The 18,521-nt window shown below is 39.4% G+C and overlaps 1 protein-coding gene and 1 pseudogene across 1 annotated transcript; both read left to right on the top strand.

Annotated features, from left to right (window-relative positions):
- Window positions 1-1,665: 1,665 nt before the first annotated feature.
- Window positions 1,666-5,767, top strand: LOC131823093 (olfactory receptor 7E178-like). The gene is made up of 2 exons (XM_059159073.1): window positions 1,666-1,680; window positions 4,766-5,767. Exons 1-2 carry the CDS (start codon window positions 1,666-1,668, stop codon window positions 5,765-5,767), a joined length of 1,017 nt encoding a protein of 338 aa, XP_059015056.1.
- Window positions 5,768-17,216: 11,449 nt separating this feature from the next.
- On the top strand, window positions 17,217-18,238 carry LOC131823092 (olfactory receptor 7E178-like; annotated as a pseudogene).
- The last annotated feature ends 283 nt before the right edge of the window (window positions 18,239-18,521 follow it).

Genomic DNA, 18,521 nt, shown 5'->3' with positions numbered 1-18,521 from the left:
CCCTCGGCCCGCAAGGACCACAATGAGCCTGGTATGGTGTTAATGCCTCATTTCCGTTTATTTAATCAACTTCCTTAGCTTATATACAGCGGGGTGACCAATAAGGGGCCAAGCAATGGGGAGAGCCAATGAGAGTCCTGTTACTATGCTGATTAAATTTGATACAGCCAATAACTATGTCCTCCTTTAGGCGGGCTTCACCAGAAAGTTCATTGTATACTTGCAGCGTATTTTGCTAGCAGTGAGCCAAGCGCCTTCTTGTAATGGCGGGGACTTTCATGGCCGGAGGCAGTCCCCGACACATCTGTATCTTTGGGGTAAATACCCAAGAGTGCAATGGCAGGGTCATAGGGAAGTTCTATTTTTAATTTCTTGAGGAATCTCCACACTGTTCTCCAAAGAGGCTGCACCAACTTGCATTCCCACCAACAGTGGAAGAGGGTTCCCCTTTTTCCATATCCTCTCCAGCACATGTTGTTTCCTGTCTTGCTAATTTTGGCCATTCTAACTGGTGTAAGGTGATATCTCAATGTAGTTTTAATTTGAATCTCCCTAATGCCTAGTGATGATGAACATTTTTTTCATGTGTCTGATAGCCATTTGTATGTCTTTATTGGAGAAGTGTCTGTCCATATCTTCTGCCCATTTTTTGATATGATTGTCTGTTTTGTGTGTGTTGAGTTTGAGGAGTTCATTATAGATCCTGTATATCAACCTTTTGTCTGTACTGTCATTTGCAAATATCTTCTCCCATTCCGTGGGTTGCCTCTTTGTTTTCTTGACTGTTTCCTTTGCTGTGTAGAAGCTTTTGATTTTGATGAAGTCCCAAAAGTTCATCTTCGCTTTTGTTTCCTTTGGCTTTGGAGACATATCTTGAAAGAAGTTGCTGTGGCTGATGTCGAAGAGATTACTGCCTATGTTCTCCTCTAGGATTCTGATGGATTCCTGTCTCACGTTGACGTCTTTTATCCATTTTGAGTTTATCTTTGTATACCATGTAAGAGAATGGTTGAGTTTCATTCTTCTACATATAGCTGCCCAGTTTTCCCAGCACCATTTATTGAAGAGACTGTCTTTTTTCCACTGTATATTTTTTCCTGTTTTGTCAAAGATTATTTGACCATAGAGTTGAGGGTCCATATCTGGGCTCTCTACTCTGTTCCACTGGTCTATGTGTTTTTATGCCAGTACCATGCTATCTTGGTGATCACAGCTTTGTAGTAAAGCTTGAAATCAGGTAACGTGATGCCCCCAGTTTTCTTTTTGTTTTTCAACATTTCCTTAGCGATTCGGGGTCTCTTCTGATTCCATACAAATTTTAGGATTTATATATTTTGGGTACTAACTCTATCAGATATGGCATTTGCAAATATCGTCTCCCATTCCATAGTTGCCTTTAGTGTTGTTGATTGTTTCCTTTGCTTTGCAGAAGCTTTTTAAGTTTTTCCTGGGGTAGACAGGAGATGAATTCAGGTTTGAATTCAGACAGCGAGACTGTTCACAGGCTTCTGAGACAGTATTCTCTCCTGCCTATCCAAGTCTCACCTCTCTTTCCTGTTACTCCAGGCAAAGACCTCCACTCCCTGTGCTCTTCCTGTTTGGCTCTTCCTGCTAGAAGACACCAGAGAGCAGTTAGTGTCACCTGCTACATCAACTGTAGAAAAGATGGCTGAGATAAAGGTAGAGATCATAAAGAGTCAGCTCATGACAATTCAGGGTAGCTCTCTTTCTTGCCTCAGCTCTCAAATTTTGCTTCATATTCCATATTCTCCCCGATTCCTATAATTTAGGCCCTCTTGATCTCTAAGGGAGATATGTGGTCAATATGTTAGATTCCATTCTTAGGAGATAAAAAACTGTCGCAAGATTATCTTAGCAATTTTGGAAAAGACCTCTGGACTTCTGCTTAAACTATGAAGTGCAGGGAAACAGAACAAACAAGTCAGTTCTTGCACCTCAGAGACCCACCACTTACCTTTGAATCTTATCTGCTCTACTTTCATCCATATGACACTGGGCAAGTTCTTAATGTGTTTGAGCAGTCCTTACAACTGTATTGAGCAAGAATTAAGATGAGCACCGAACATGTGACTAAATATGGTAGATGCATATAGTAAGGATACGGTAAATTTTAGGTATTGTTGTGGTTATTATTGTCATTACCAAGGCTAAGCACCATCTATCCAACTAAAATATCCTGTGATCAGAAGGTTCAGTTTTCCCTAGATCCTGAAAGAACTTTTTTTTTTTTTTTGTCCTTATGCAGGTAGATACTAAGTGTTTGGAGGGAAGCAACTGAATCACAGTCATTTCTGATTTCCCAGAGCTTAGGCTTTGCTTGGCACAGTGTAGGCTCCAAGAGCACCAGTGATATCTGTTAAATATTGAATGGACCCTTCTTTGGTGCTCAGAAACGGGACAGAGACAGCATGGGTTCCATGCATTGGGTGCTTTGCTTCCTTCCAATGATGTTTCACAGATCTAGATGAAATATAAAACAGTGCTTCTCTGTGTCTATGCCACAGATTTTCTAAGAGACCTGCCATTTTCCACTTAATAGGCTCTTCATTTGAAAATTACTGGAGATTTCCATAAAGATGAAAAAGAGAAAGGGAGGCAAAGCTTACTGCACTTAACTGAGACACATTTTACCATTTCCACCCTCTCTTTTTCTTCTTTCTTTCTTTCTTTCTCTCTTTCTTTCTTTTCTTTCTTTCTTTTTTAATGAGGGAGAGGCAATGGTGGCCGGACTTGATTTCTCACACCTGAGATCATAACCTGAGCCAAAATCTAGAGTCGGACACTTAACCAATGGAGTCACCCAGGCACCCCAATTTCCATGCATTCTTGAATGAATTTCCTGGGACATGATAGGCTTCTACCTCTCTTATATATAATAAAAGTTGTTAAACATTTCTCAGAATTGGGTTTCACCAATAAACCCATCATTCTAGTAACAATGCAAACTCTGATTTACAAACCATGACTGAGTATTTATTGGATGCAAACTTCTTTTGGAGGCCACACATATTTTGTTATGGTTGATGTTATCCCCATTTCTAGATGGAGAATCACAGCACAGAGAGGTTGGGATGTTGACATATACTCCATGTTCCGTCTGATTCCCATCCCAGGGCTCTGTGCACTCCACCAGTGTCGAATGGTTGCTTTCTTTTCAAACACGCTTTAGTTCCAGATGAGCAAACAGAAACAGCACCAACAATTTCTTGTCTTCGGATTCTGTGAGTTCATCTGTGAATTAGGGAATTGGGATAAGTGGTTGACTGGGGTCTTTGCTACATGAATATTATAGATCATAAGATTTTCAATGAATAGTAATGCATTTTGCAGCCTATTTTGGAAATCTGTGGTATAAAAATATTATTCCTTATCCAAGATAGGCACTTTCCTGTGTATTTATCATGGAAAGATTATTGGAACACAGACTTTGGGGATCTTTCTGATTCTATACCTTGATAATAAAAGCATGATATTGATTTTGTCTTTACCTTCTATTAGGAAAACAAATGTAAATAATTAATAGTAAAATTGTACATATATTGATTTTTTTTTACAATGTATCATCTTTTATGCCTATATGTTATAGAGATTCTCATTTGTATAATATGGAGGTGGGCCCAAGAATTTATTAGGAATATTGTAATAAGGGACACCTGGGTGGCTCAGTCAGTTGAGTGTCCAACTCTTGATTTTGGCTGAGGTGATGATCTCAGAGTCCTGAGATGGAGCCCCTCATTGGGCTCTGTGCTCAGTGTGAAGCCAAGTTAAGGTTCTCTCTCTCTCTTTAACTTCTTCTGCTTGTACTCTCTTTCTCTATTCATCTCTCAGAATAAATAAATAATTTTTCCAAAAAAGGAATATTGTAATAAGATATTAAGAGATAATAAAGTTTGTCTTTCAGGTGCCACTTTTCTATGTCTTTGGTTGGTGTCTTTCTATGCCACTTTTGAAGTGCTTGAAATAGATGGATATACTTCACAGACACTTAAAACATGTTGTGATGAGAACTCGGGAAACAATATGTGTATTATTATAGAATTAAATAAGTTTTTAAGAAAACTGTTTATGGATGCATAAATCAATACTAATATTATGAAAACATTGAAATGAAAATACATCTACCGCATTCATGATAGTGTTTGTCTTTGGGTAGCTGAAATGCAGGGGAATGGGATCATGCAGGGAATGTTAGAAAACTCAGTTTTTGCTGGCAACAAAGTATGAAGCCAAGTATAACTAAGCATTTCTATGTTTGTACATTTGTATGTTTCTTTAATATTCTTTGGCTCGATGTCTTCATAGTGGGTATAAATAGAAACAGGTAAATAGCTCAGACACCAGTAAGGAAAGAGTTCTAAGAAGAGTTTACAATTGATAAATGTTGCTGAAGGTAATAGGATGTACTCTGGGAAGCGCGAGTGCTGTGAAGTGTGTAAACCTGGTGATTCACAGACCTGTACCCCTGGGGATAAAAATATATGTTTATAAAAAATAAAAAAATTTAAAAAGTTAAAAAACAAAACAAAACAAAAAAAAATAGGTGGTGGGGTCAACAGTCTAATTGGCTGGCAAGGAGCACAAAAGAGATTGTGGGTTAACAAATATGTTCTGTCTTACTAGCAGTATGGGTTATATGTGTATATATATTTGTCAAATTTCATCAAATTGTACACTTAAGATATGTGCATTTATTGTATGTAAAGTGCACTTTAATAAAAATCTTTTTAAACTTAAAAAAAAATAGGTGCATTTAGCTGGGTGTCTCTGCACTTGTTTTTTCAATACTCTCTTCTCTTTTGAGAGTTGTCCCACCTGCGTGGAACCACAGAATCTAACAGCTGTCTCAGAGTTCCTTCTCCTGGGCCTCTCAGATGATCCAGAACTGGAGCCCATTCTCTTTGGGCTGTTCCTGTCCATGTACCTAGTCACCTTGCTTGGGAACCTGCTCATCATCCTGGCTGTCAGTTCTGATTCCCACCTCCACACGCCCATGTACTTCTTCCTCTCCAACCTATCCTTGACTGATATTGGTTTCAGCACCACCACAATCCCCAAGATGCTGGTGAACATTCAAACACACAGCAAGACTATCACCTATGCAGGCTGCCTAACTCAGGTGTCCTTTTTTTTCCTGTTTGGGTGTTTGGACAATCTGCTCCTGGCTGTGATGGCCTATGACCGGTTTGTGGCCATTTGTTACCCCCTGAACTATTCAGTCATTATGAGCCCATACCTCTGTAGCTTCTTGGTCCTGATGTCACTTTTCATCAGCCTTTTGGAATCTCAGATTCATTTTTTTATGGTGTCCCAACTCACCTTCTGCACAAATGTGGAAATTCATCATTTCTTTTGTGATGCACCTCAACTCTTCCACCTTGCCTGCTCTGATACCTCCATCAACACCATAATAATTTATTTTATTGGTGCCATCTTTGGTGGTATTCCCCTCTCAGGGATCTTTTGTTCTTATACACGAATTGTTTCCTCCATTCTGAGAGTCCCATCCACAGGTGGGAAGAACAAAGCCTTCGCCACTTGTGGCTCTCACCTGTCGGTTGTTTGCTTATTTTATGGAACAGGCCTTGGTGTGTACCTCAGTTCAGCTGTCTCACATTCTCTCAGGAAGGGTGCAGTGACCTCAGTAATGTATGCTTTGGTTGTTCCCATGCTGAATCCCTTCATCTACAGCTTGCGGAATGGGGACGTCAAGAGGGCTTTGCAGAAGCTCCTCAACAGAACAGTCTAGTCTTCGACTCCTTTTTCTGTCTGTTAATTATAAATGATTGCAAAACCAAACATGGAATTGGCAAGCTTCCTTTTTGGTCTTATAGTTTTGGTAGCTCATTGTTCCCATTCCTCCTGATTTGTCATATCTGAGTATTGCTCATCTTGGCACATCTTTGATGGAATTGAGAGAATATTCTGGGACCCTATGTATGGCAAAATCACTGCACTATTGAATCTTACTAAGCCTGTGGAATCTTCTGTATTTGTAACCAAAGTAGAAATAAAGTCTGGAGACCAGTTAATAGTGAAAAAAAATAAATAAAATCTTGTTACTTGCAAATATATGGGTGGAACTAGAGGGTGTTATGTTAAGTGAAATAAGTCAGAGAAAGACAATTATCATACAATCTCACTTATATGTGGAATTTAAAAAACAAAACAGAGGATCATAGAAGAGTTCCATCAAACCAGATTAAGTCAGAAAGGAGACAAACCATAAGAGACTCCTAATGATAAGAAACAAATTGAGGGTTGGGGTGCCTGGGTTGCTCGGTGGATTAAAACTTCTGCCTTTGGGGGCGCCTGGGTGGCTCAGTGGGTTAAGCCGCTGCCTTTGGCTCAGGTCATGATCTCGGGGTCCTGGGATCAAGTCCCGCATCGGGCTCTCTGCTCAGCAGGGAGCCTGCTTCCCTCTCTCACTCTCTCTGCTTGCCTCTCCATCTACTTGTGATTTCTCTCTGTCAAATAAATAAATAAAATCTTTAAAACAAAACAAAACAAAACACCTCTGCCTTTGGCTCAGGTCATGATCCCAGGGTCCTGGGATTGAGCCCCACATTGGGTGCTGTGCTTAGCAGGGAGCCTGCTTCCTCCTCTCTCTCTGTCTGCTTCTCTCTCTACTTGTGATCTCTGTCTGTCAAATAAATAAAATATTAAAAAAAATGAAACAAGCTGAGGGTTGCTAGAGGGGAGGGTTTGAGGCATGGGGTAACTGGGTGATGGACATTCAGGAGGGCACACGATTAATTAGCTTTGAGAATTACATAAGACTGATAACTCACTGACCTCTATTCCAAAATGAATTAAACATTATATGTTAATAAATTGAATTTAAATAAACAATGAAATATATTCTCACCCATTTTCACTGTCACACCTATTTCCCATAAAACTTTGGCTTTGATCAAATCTGTTGATGCAGGTTGTATGAGAGAATGTATATCACTGGTTCTCAATCTTGGCTTCATGTTTGAAACATCTGATACACTTTAAAAATCCTCATGTATGAGTTCCACCACCACCAATTAAAATTTAATTGGACTGGAGAGTAAAAATAACTTGATCAATATTTTAAATCACCCCAGGTCAGTCTAATGTGCAGCCATGGTGGAGGACCCTTGAATTTCATCAGACCTTCCATCCAAAAATAACTTGCATGTGTTTGTTCTTCATGGTCAAACCCTGACCATCTCAAAGTGATCAGAGATCCGAAAGGAGGAGATATGAAAGAGTTTTCTATAACAATAGCCAATGCGGTTTCCCCCCTCATATTCTTGGTAATATTTTTTTACCTGTCTTTACCTGCTACACTCTACAACTTGTTCATTGGGCTGGATAATTAAGCTATTTCTTTCTGCCCCAAACTTACCCTTCTATACTTTAAGTTGTGATGCTGTGGTAGGGGCTGGGAATCTTTAAACCACTTCTCTGATTTTCCAACTGGCTTGTCTTAAATTCTTCTAATAATTGTAATAAAGATCACGTGTGCTAATGCCCAATCTTTTCCCCACGAATCTTTGGCTGTGGTGTTGTCACTCTAACTTGCAGTTATGGCTCTGTTATCGTATTTATTTTGTGCCTTTCACAAAGACATTTCATCATATCTATGCTAAAATTACCTTCTCTAAAATAACAAGTAGTTTCTCTTTTCTTGATTGAACTCTGACTGACAATCATAATATAGGGAATAAATCTACATTGTAAGTGAGATGTGATGGGGAGATTGCAGAGTGAGCTCAGGATAAAAAGGTGATTGTAATGATATCTCTTGGTCAAGGGTGCACAGTTGAGGTTTCAAGTAGTGGTGATATTTCCAGTGGCTGTGTGGTTCTAATTGTGCCTGTAGATTAAGTCACCTCTGTCATTTTGGAAAATTTTACTCTTACCTTCATATTCATTACTCAAGGATAGTGAAGGACCATGTCCTCAGAAAAGGAGAGATCTTTCCTTTCTATAGTAACACCCCTCATTAGGATTCTACTTTGTCACCATGCTGTCTTCTCTTCTCTCAGATTCAATCATCTTTGGGTCCTTTTGTCTCCTGCTACACATCCAGGAACCCATGTACATACCAGTATTTCCTTTATAGATACTACATATAGTTTCTGAGGTAGCAATCTGGGCTTTTGGAAATGCTGTCTAATAACTGGTTTAATTTGCTCTGTCTTTACATTAAGTCAAATAGGCTGCCAACTTCACTGACAATGAACTTAGTATTGGATGGGCTCTTCCTGAAGTTAAGTGACTTCAGTTTAATATGATTTTCCTCCTGTTCAAGAATTCTAAAACATCTCAACACTCACACCTCCTTCTCCAATCCTCTATACTACTGTCATTTGGTCATTTGGGCTCTCTAAAAATTTCCTCTGCCATTGATGCACACATGCATAAGCACAATTTCTTACACACCCAATTTAATGGGGTAAATACTGAAGTTTTCTTCACATCAGTTAATGAGAAATCAAACTCTGAGTTTGTCTTCCAGCCAAGCCTTGAGATCATCCACATTTTGAATGTATAGATCTCTGAGAACCCTGAAGTATTTAAGCAAGTGATCAAGTCACCAGGTAAATATGTAAAAATAAACAATTGTCTAATATAATAACATACATCACTAAACAAAATAATTAACCCTGAGCTATCTCTCAAAACTGCAAAAAACATACATCTCCAATGCACAAATTCCAAACCCCAAACCAGGAGTATAGAAAGAAAAACAGAAAGTTCTCCTTAGAAACATATATTTTAACTGAGAAAACAGAAATTCAATAAGATTCCCTGAATAGAAGACCTAATTCTTTCTAAAATACATGATTAAGCCAGTGGCTATACAGATATAAAAGTCATATGTTGCTTTCTGTAGTTGAAACAAAATGCGTCTGAATTTTATGATGAGATAAGTGACTTGGAAGTCAGAAAAGTGGAATAAAAGTCAGCTTCTTCCTGAGAAGAGGAGGGGGTCTAGATACAACCCCCCACCCAGTACATTCACTTTTCTCCATCAATTAATAATAGCAAGTCCTTAGAGATTGGGAGAACATGGACCAATCTGGCTAATTATGTGCCAAGCGCTTTGAGCCCTCAACTGTAAACAATCAGCCTGTGATTTCCAGCCTTTTAGTTTTCAGTGCCAGGTCAGTGGGCTCCATACATGAGTCTCCTCCTCCCAGAGCTGTCTGCTTGAGGACACCCATACCAGCATCTGTCTTCCTGCCAGTGCTGGAAAAAAAGCCTCAGTCCTCACGAAGCTCCAGGCATGGGAGAGGCAGCCAGTTCTTCAAGCTTCCATCCTCCTCTAGTACAGACCATCCTCCTCACAGTACAGACCAGTGAGTAGGAAGTACAGTGGGGGTGACTGAATGCAGGAGGGACAGGAAGAGCATTGTTCCCTCCTCATCAGACCACTGGGACAGTTGGGATAGCCAGACAGGAGGGGAACAAAATGCAAAGGTCCAACGCAAAGCCCTATAAAGACCTAGTGTTGTTGGTTCTGGCAGGGACCCTAGCACTCTTATTTAGATTTCTATTTTTGTCTCATGCTAGTTCTAATTCTCCTGGGCATCTTCCCATCAGAACAGGAAATAGGTCCTTTTTAACTGTTCCCTGAGTCCTCCACATGATCATGAAGGTGATGATGATGGTGAAGAAGGAAATGATATCAATAAACACAATGTTGCAAGCCTTTAGTTTGGGACTCCAAGTGCCAGACACTGAGATGAATTTTCTACATAGTTTGTAAACTTTTATCTGCATTACCACCCTGGATAGACAGCAACATGTATTATGACCATTTCAGAGTTAAGGATAGGAGCACAATATTTTTTTTTTTTTTACCTTCCTGATTTTATTTTTATTTTTATTTTTTTTTAAATTTTTTATTTTTTATAAACATATATTTTTATCCCCAGGGGTACAGGTCTGTGAATCACCAGGCTTACACACTTCACAGCACTCACCAAATCACATACCCTCCCCAATGTCCATAATCCCACACCCTTCTCCCAAACCCCCTCCCCCCCGGCAACCCTCAGTTTGTTTTGTGAGATTAAGAGTCACTTATGGTTTGTCTCCCTCCCAATCCCATCTTGTTTCATTTATTCTTCTTCTACCCACTTAAGCCTCCATGTTGTATCACCACTTCCTCATATCAGGGAGATCATATGATAGTTGTCTTTCTCTGCTTGACTTATTTCGCTAAACATGATACGCTCTAGTTCCATCCATGTTGTTGCAAATGGCAAGATTTCATTTCTTTTGATGGCTGCATAGTATTCCATTGTGTATATATACCACATCTTCTTGATCCATTCATCTGTTGATGGGCATCTAGGTTCTTTCCATAGTTTGGCTATTGTGGACATTGCTGCTATAAACATTCGGGTGCATGTGCCCCTTTGGATCACTACATTTGTATATTTAGGGTAAATACCCAATAGTGCAATTGCTGGGTCATAGGGCAGTTCTATTTTTAACATTTTGAGGAACCTCCATGCTGTTTTCCAGAGTGGCTGCACCAGCTTGCATTCCCACCAACAGTGTAGGAGGGTTCCCCTTTCTCCGCATCCTCGCCAGCATCTGTCATTTCCTGACTTGTTGATTTTAGCCATTCTGACTGGTGTGAGGTGATATCTCATTGTGGTTTTGATTTGTATTTCCCTGATGCCGAGTGATATGGAGCACTTTTTCATGTGTCTGTTCGCCATCTGGATGTCTTCTTTGCAGAAATGTCTGTTCATGTCCTCTGCCCATTTCTTAATTGGATTATTTGTTCTTTGGGTGTTGAGTTTGCTAAGTTCTTTATAGATTCTGGACACTAGTCCTTTATCTGATATGTCGTTTGCAAATATCTTCTCCCATTCTGTCAGTTGTCTTTTGATTTTGTTAACTGTTTCCTTTGCTGTGCAAAAGCTTTTGATCTTGATGAAATCCCAATAGTTCATTTTTGCCCTTGCTTCCCTTGCCTTTTGCGTTGTTCCTAGGAAGATGTTGCTGCGGCAGAGGTCGAAGAGGTTGCTGCCCGTGTTCTCCTCAAGGATTTTGATGGATTCCTTTCGTACATTGAGGTCCTTCATCCATTTTGAGTCTATTTTTGTGTGTGGTGTAAGGGAATGGTCCAATTTCATTTTTCTGCATGTGGCTGTCCAATTTTCCCAGCACCATTTATTGAAAAGGCTGTCTTTTTTCCATTGGACATTCTTTCCTGCTTTGTCGAAGATTAGTTGACCATAGAGTTGAGGGTCTATTTCTGGGCTCTCTATTCTGTTCCATTGATCTATGTGTCTGTTTTTGTGCCAGTACCATGCTGTCTTGATGATGACAGCTTTGTAATAGAGCCTGAAGTCCGGAATTGTGATGCCACCAACGTTGGCTTTCTTTTTCAATATCCCTTTGGCTATTCGAGGTCTTTTCTGGTTCCATATAAATTTTAGCATTATTTGTTCCATTTCTTTGAAAAAGATGGATGGTACTTTGATAGGAATTGCATTAAATGTGTAGATTGCTTTAGGTAGCATAGACATTTTCACAATATTTATTCTTCCAATCCAGGAGCATGGAACATTTTTCCATTTCTTGGTGTCTTCCTCAATTTCTTTCCTGAGTACTTTATAGTTTTCTGAGTATAGATTCTGTGTCTCTTTGGTTAGGTTTATTCCTAGGTATCTTATGGTTTTGGATGCAATTGTAAATGGGATTGACTCCTTAATATCTCTTTCTTCTGTCTTGCTGTTGGTGTAGAGAAATGCAACTGATTTCTGTGCATTGATTTTATATCCTGACACTTTACTGAATTCCTGTATAAGTTCTAGCAGTTTTGGAGTGGAGTCTTTTGGGTTTTCCACATATAGTATCATATCATCTGCGAAGAGTGATAATTTGACTTCTTCTTTGCCGATTTGGATGCCTTTAATTTCCTTTTGTTGTCTGATTGCTGAGGCTAGGACCTCTAGTACGATGTTGAAAAGCAGTGGTGATAATGGACATCCCTGCCGTGTTCCTGACCTTAGCGGAAAAGCTTTCAGTTTTTCTCCATTGAGAATGATATTTGCGGTGGGTTTTTCATAGATGGCTTTGATGATATCAAAGGGTCTGTCCAACAAGAAGATTTAACAATTTTAAATATCTATGCCCCCAATGTGGGAGCAGCCAACTATATAAACCAATTAATAACAAAATCAAAGAAACACATCAACAATAATACAATAATAGTAGGGGACTTTAACACTCCCCTCACTGAAATGGACAGGTCATCCAAGCAAAAGATCAGCAAGGAAATAAAGGCCTTAAACGACACACTGGACCAGATGGACATCACAGATATATTCAGAATATTTCATCCCAAAGCAACAGAATACACATTCTTCTCTAGTGCACATGGAACATTCTCCAGAATAGATCACATCCTCGGTCCTAAATCAGGACTCAACCGGTATCAAAAGATTGGGATCATTCCCTGCATATTTTCAGACCACAATGCTCTAAAGCTAGAACTCAACCACAAAAGGAAGTTTGGAAAGAACCCAAATACATGGAGACTAAACAGTATCCTTCTAAAGAATGAATGGGTCAACCGGGAAATTAAAGAAGAATTGAAAAAAATCATGGAAACAAATGATAATGAAAATACAACGGTTCAAAATCTGTGGGACACAACAAAGGCAGTCCTGAGAGGAAAATATATAGCGGTACAAGCCTTTCTCAAGAAACAAGAAAGGTCTCAGGTACACAACCTAACCCTACACCTAAAGGAGCTGGAGAAAGAACAAGAAAGAAACCCTAAGCCCAGCAGGAGAAGAGAAATCATAAAGATCAGAGCAGAAATCAATGAAATAGAAACCAAAAAAACAATAGAACAAATCAACGAAACTAGGAGCTGGTTCTTTGAAAGAATTAATAAAATTGATAAACCCCTGGCCCGACTTATCAAAAAGAAAAGAGAAAGGACCCAAATAAATAAAATCATGAATGAAAGAGGAGAGATCACAACTAACACCAAAGAAATACAAACTATTATAAGAACATACTATGAGCAACTCTACGGCAATAAATTTGACAATTTGGAAGAAATGGATGCATTCCTAGAAACATATAAACTACCACAACTGAGCCAGGAAGAAATAGAAAGCCTGAACAGACCCATAACCAGTAAGGAGATTGAAACAGTCATCAAAAATCTCCAAACAAACAAAAGCCCAGGGCCAGACGGCTTCCCCGGGGAATTCTACCAAACATTTAAAGAAGAACTAATTCCTATTCTCCTGAAACTGTTCCAAAAAATAGAAATGGAAGGAAAACTTCCAAACTCATTTTATGAGGCCAGCATCACCTTGATCCCAAAACCAGACAAGGATCCCACCAAAAAAGAGAGCTATAGACCGATATCCTTGATGAACACAGATGCGAAAATACTCAACAAAATACTAGCCAATAGGATTCAACAGTACATTAAAAGGATTATTCACCACGACCAAGTGGGATTTATTCCAGGGCTGCAAGGTTGGTTCAACATCCGCAAATCAGTCAATGTGATACAACACATCAATAAAAGAAAGAACAAGAACCATATGATACTCTCAATAGATGCTGAAAAAGCATTTGACAAAGTACAACATCCCTTCCTGATCAAAACTCTTCAAAGTGTAGGGATAGAGGGCACATACCTGATTTTATTTTTTAAATTTTTTTCAGTTTTAAACAATATTTTTGTTATATTTTTAATTTTTAAAAAAATTTTTATTTATTTTTTATTTACTTTCTATTTATTTTCAACATAACAGTATTTATTATTTTTGCACCACACCCAGTGCTCCATGCAATCCGTGACTTCTCTAATACCCACCACCTGGTTCCCCCAACCTCCCACCACCCCACCACTTCAAACCCCTCAGATTGTTTGCCAGAGTCCATAGTCTCTCATGGTTCACCTCCCCTTCCAATTTCCCCCAACTCCCTTCTCCTCTCTAACTCCCCATGTCCTCCATGCTATTTGTTATGCTCCGTAAATAAGTGAAACCATATGATAATTGACTCTCTCTGCTTGATTTACTTCACTCAGCATAATCTCTTCTAGTCCCGTCCATGTTGCTACAAAAGTTGGGTATTCATCCTTTCTGATGGAGGCACAATACTCCATAGTGTATATGGACCACATCTTCCTTATCCATTTGTCCATGGAAGGGCATCTTAGTTCTTTCCACAGTTTGGCGACCGTGGCCATTGCTGTAAGCATTGGGGTACAGAAGCTTTTAAAATTTTGCCAGATCCTTGACGGGGTATGAATTTAGGTTTGAATTCAGACAGCGAGACTGTTCACAGGCTTCTGAGACAGTATTCTCTCCTGCCTATCCAAGTCTCACCTCTCTTTCCTGTTACTCCAGGCAAAGACCTCCACTCCCTGTGCTCTTCCTGTTTGGCTCTTCCTGCTAGAAGATACCAGAGAGCAGTTAGTGTCACCTGCTGCATCAACTGTAGAAAAGATGGCTGAGATAAAGGTAGAGATTATAAAGAGTCAGCTCATGACAATTCAAGGTAGCTCTCTTTCTTGCCTCAGCTCTCAAATTTTGCTTCATATTCCATATTCTCCCCGATTCCTATAATTTAGGCCCTCTTGATCTCTAAGGGAGATATGGGGTCAATATGTTAGATTCCATTCTTAGGAGATAAAAAACTGTCGCAAGATTATCTTAGCAATTTTGGAAAAGACCTCTGGACTTCTGCTTAAACTATGAAGTGCAGGGAAACAGAACAAACAAGTCAGTTCTTGCACCTCAGAGACCCACCACTTACCTTTGAATCTTATCTGCTCTACTTTCATCCATATGACACTGGGCAAGTTCTTAATGTGTTTGAGCAGTCCTTACAACTGTATTGAGCAAGAATTAAGATGAGCACTGAACATGTGACTAAATATGGTAGATGCATATAGTAAGGATACGGTAAATTTTAGGTATTGTTGTGGTTATTATTGTCATTACCAAGGCTAAGCACCATCTATCCAACTAAAATATCCTGTGATCAGAAGGTTCAGTTTTCCCTAGATCCTGAAAGAACTTTTTTTGTGTGTGTCCTTATGCAGGTAGATACTAAGTGTTTGGAGGGAAGCAACTGAATCAGTTATTTCTGATTTCCCAGAGCTTAGACTTTGCTTGGCACAGTATAGGCTCCAAGAGCACCAGTGATATCTGTTAAATATTGAATGGACCCTTCTTTGGTGCTCAGAAACGGGACAGAGACAGCATGGGTTCCATCCTTCCAATGATGTTTCACAGATCTAGATGAAATATAAAATATAAATTATGAAATATAAAACAGTGGTTCTCTGTGTCTATGCCACAGATTTTCTAAGAGACCTGTCAATTTCCACTTAATATACTCTTCATTTGAAAATTACTGGAGATTTCCATAAAGATGAAAAAGAGAAAGGGAGGCAAATCTTACTGTACTTAACTGAGACACATTTTACCATTTTGACCCTCTCTTTTTCCTTCTTTCTTTCTTTCTTCTTTCTTTCTTTCTTTTTTTTTTTTTTAGAGAGGGAGAGCCAGTGGGGGCCAGACTTGATTTCTCACACCTGAGATCATAACCTGAGCCAAAATCAAGAGTTGGACACTTAACCAATGGAGTCACACAGCCACCCATGCATTTCCATGCATTCTTGAATGAATTTCCTGGGACATGATAGGCTTCTACCAGATATATAATAAAGTAAAAGTCATTAAACCTTTCTTAGAATTGGGTTCCACCAATAAACTCACTGTTCCAGTAATAATGCAAATTCTGATTTACAAACCATGAATGAGTATTTATTGGGTGCAAACTTCTTTTAGAGGCCACATGTATCTTGATATGGTTGATGTTCTCCCCATTTCTAGATGGAGGATAACAGCACAGAGAGGTTGGGATGTTGACATATACTCCATGTTCCGTCTGATTCCCATCCCAGGGCTCTGTGCACTCCACCAGTGTCGAATGGTTGCTTTCTTTTCAAACACGCTTTAGTTCCAGATGAGCAAACAGAAACAGCACCAACAATTTCTTGTCTTCGGATTCTGAGAGTTCATCTGTGAATTAGGGAATTGGGATAAGTGGTTGACTGTGGCCCTTACTACATGAATATTATAGATCATAAGATTTTCTATGAATAGTAATGCATTTTGCAGCCTATTTTTGAAATCTGTAATATAAAATATTATTCCTTATCCAAGATAGGTATTTTACTGTGGGTTTTTCATGGAAAGACCATTGGAACACAGACTTTGGGGATCTTTCTGATTCTATACCTTGATAATAAAAGCATGAAGTTGATTTTTCCTATACTTTCCATTCGGAAAACAAAAGGATAATTAATAGTAAAATTGTACATATTGATTTTTCACAATGTTCTTATCTTTTATGCATATATTTTAGAAATTCTCATTTGTGTAATACGGAGGTGGGAACAAGATTTTTATTAGTAATTTATTGTAATAAGGGACACCTGGGTGGCTCAGTCAGTTGAGTGTCCAACTCTTGATTTTGGCTGAGGTCATGATCTCAGACTCCTGAGATGGAGCCCCTCATTGGTCTCTGTGCTCAGTGTGAAGACAGCCAAAGGTTCTCCTTTCCCCTCTACCTCCTTCTGCTTGTAGTCTTTTTCTCTGTGTGTCTCAGAATAAATAAATATTTTTTTTAAAAAGTGAATGTTGTAGTAATAAATTAAGAGATAATAAAGTTCATTTTTCAGGTAATACTATGCCACTTCTGAAGTGCTTAAAATAGATGTATATACTTCACAGACACTTAAAGCATTGTTGCAGTAAGTGAGAACTCAGGAAACAATATGTGTATTATTAGAGTATTAAGTAAGTTTTTAAGAAAACTGTTTATGAATACACAAATCAATACTAATATTATGTAAACACTGAAAAAAATATATCTACCACATTCATGACAGTGTTTGTCTTTGGGCAACTGAAATTCTGGGAAATGGGATCATGCATGGAAAGCAAGAAAACTCAGTTTTTACTGGCAACAAATATGAGTTCTGAAGCCAAGTATAACTAGGTATTTCTATGTTTGTATATTTCTCTAACATTCTTGGCCCAGTGTCTTCATAGTGGATATATATAGAAACAGGTAAATAGCTCAGACAGCAGTAAGGAATTAGTTCTAAGAAGAGTTTACAAATGAGAAGTGTTGCTGAAGGTACTGGAATGTACGACGGGAAGTGCGAATTCTTGAACCAAAATAGTCACATTTAGCTGGGTGTCTCTACACTTGTTCTGTTTACTCAATACTCGTTCTCTTTTGAGAGGTGTCCCACCTGCCTGGGACCACAGAATCTAACAGCTATCTCTGAGTTCCTTCTCCTGGGCCTCTCAGATGATCCAGAACTGGAGCCCATTCTCTTTGGGCTGTTCCTGTCCATGTACCTGGTCACCTTGCTTGGGAACCTGCTCATCATCCTGGCCGTCAGCTCTGACTCCCACCTCCACATGCCCATGTACTTCTTCCTCTCCAACCTGTCCTTGGCTGATACTGCCTTCAGCAGCACAACAATCCCCAAGATGCTGGTGAACATTCAAACACACAGCAAGACTATCACCTATGCAGGCTGCCTAACTCAGGTGCCCTTTTTTTTCCCTGTTTGGGTGTTTGGACAATCTGCTCCTAGCTGTGATGGCCTATGACCGATTTGTGGCCATCTGTCACCCCCTGAACTATTCAGTCATCATGAACTCATGCCTCTGTGGCTTGTTGGTCCTGATGTCACTTTTCATCAGCCTTTTGGAATCTCAGATTCATTTTTTGATGGTGTCCCAACTTACCTTCTGCACAGATGTGAAAATTCATCATTTCTTTTGTGATGCACCTCAACTCTTCCACCTTGCCTGCTCTGATATCTCCATCCACAGCCATCTTTGGTGGTGTTCCCCTCTCAGGGATCTTTTGTTCTTATATATGAATTGTTTCCTCCATTCTGAGAATCCCATCCACAGGTGGGAAGTACAAAGCCTTTTCTACCTGTAGCTCCCACCTGTTGGTTGTTTGCTTGTTTTATGGAACGGGCGTTGGAATGTACCTCAGTTCATCCATCTCCTCCTCCCTCAGGAAGGGTGCAGTGGCCTCGGTGATCTACACTGTGGTCACCCCTATGCTGAACCCCTTCATCTACAGCTTGAGGAACAAGGACATCAAGAGGGCACTGTGGGGTATGATCAGCAGAACAGACTAGTATCAGCATTTGCCTTATTCTTTCTGGGTTCATAGAACTGAAAAATGCAGAAAATCAACAACAACAAGAAATTCTGAATCTGCAGCCACATGGCATATATACCTATATGGATCTCTGATTTTGTTTATACAACTATTCCTGTTAGCATAGCTCTAATGGAATTGGGGGATTATTTTGGACTCCCCATTTAAATCATAGTCCCTACAGGATTATTTATATCTGTACCCCTCTCACTTTCTTTATGCATTACCCAAAACTCTTGGTCACGAGCAGTCTTGTTTCT

Source organism: Mustela lutreola, chromosome 2 (genome assembly GCF_030435805.1).
Source record: "Mustela lutreola isolate mMusLut2 chromosome 2, mMusLut2.pri, whole genome shotgun sequence".
NCBI lineage: Eukaryota > Metazoa > Chordata > Mammalia > Carnivora > Mustelidae > Mustela > Mustela lutreola.
This window is presented reverse-complemented; position numbering and strand designations above follow the sequence as displayed.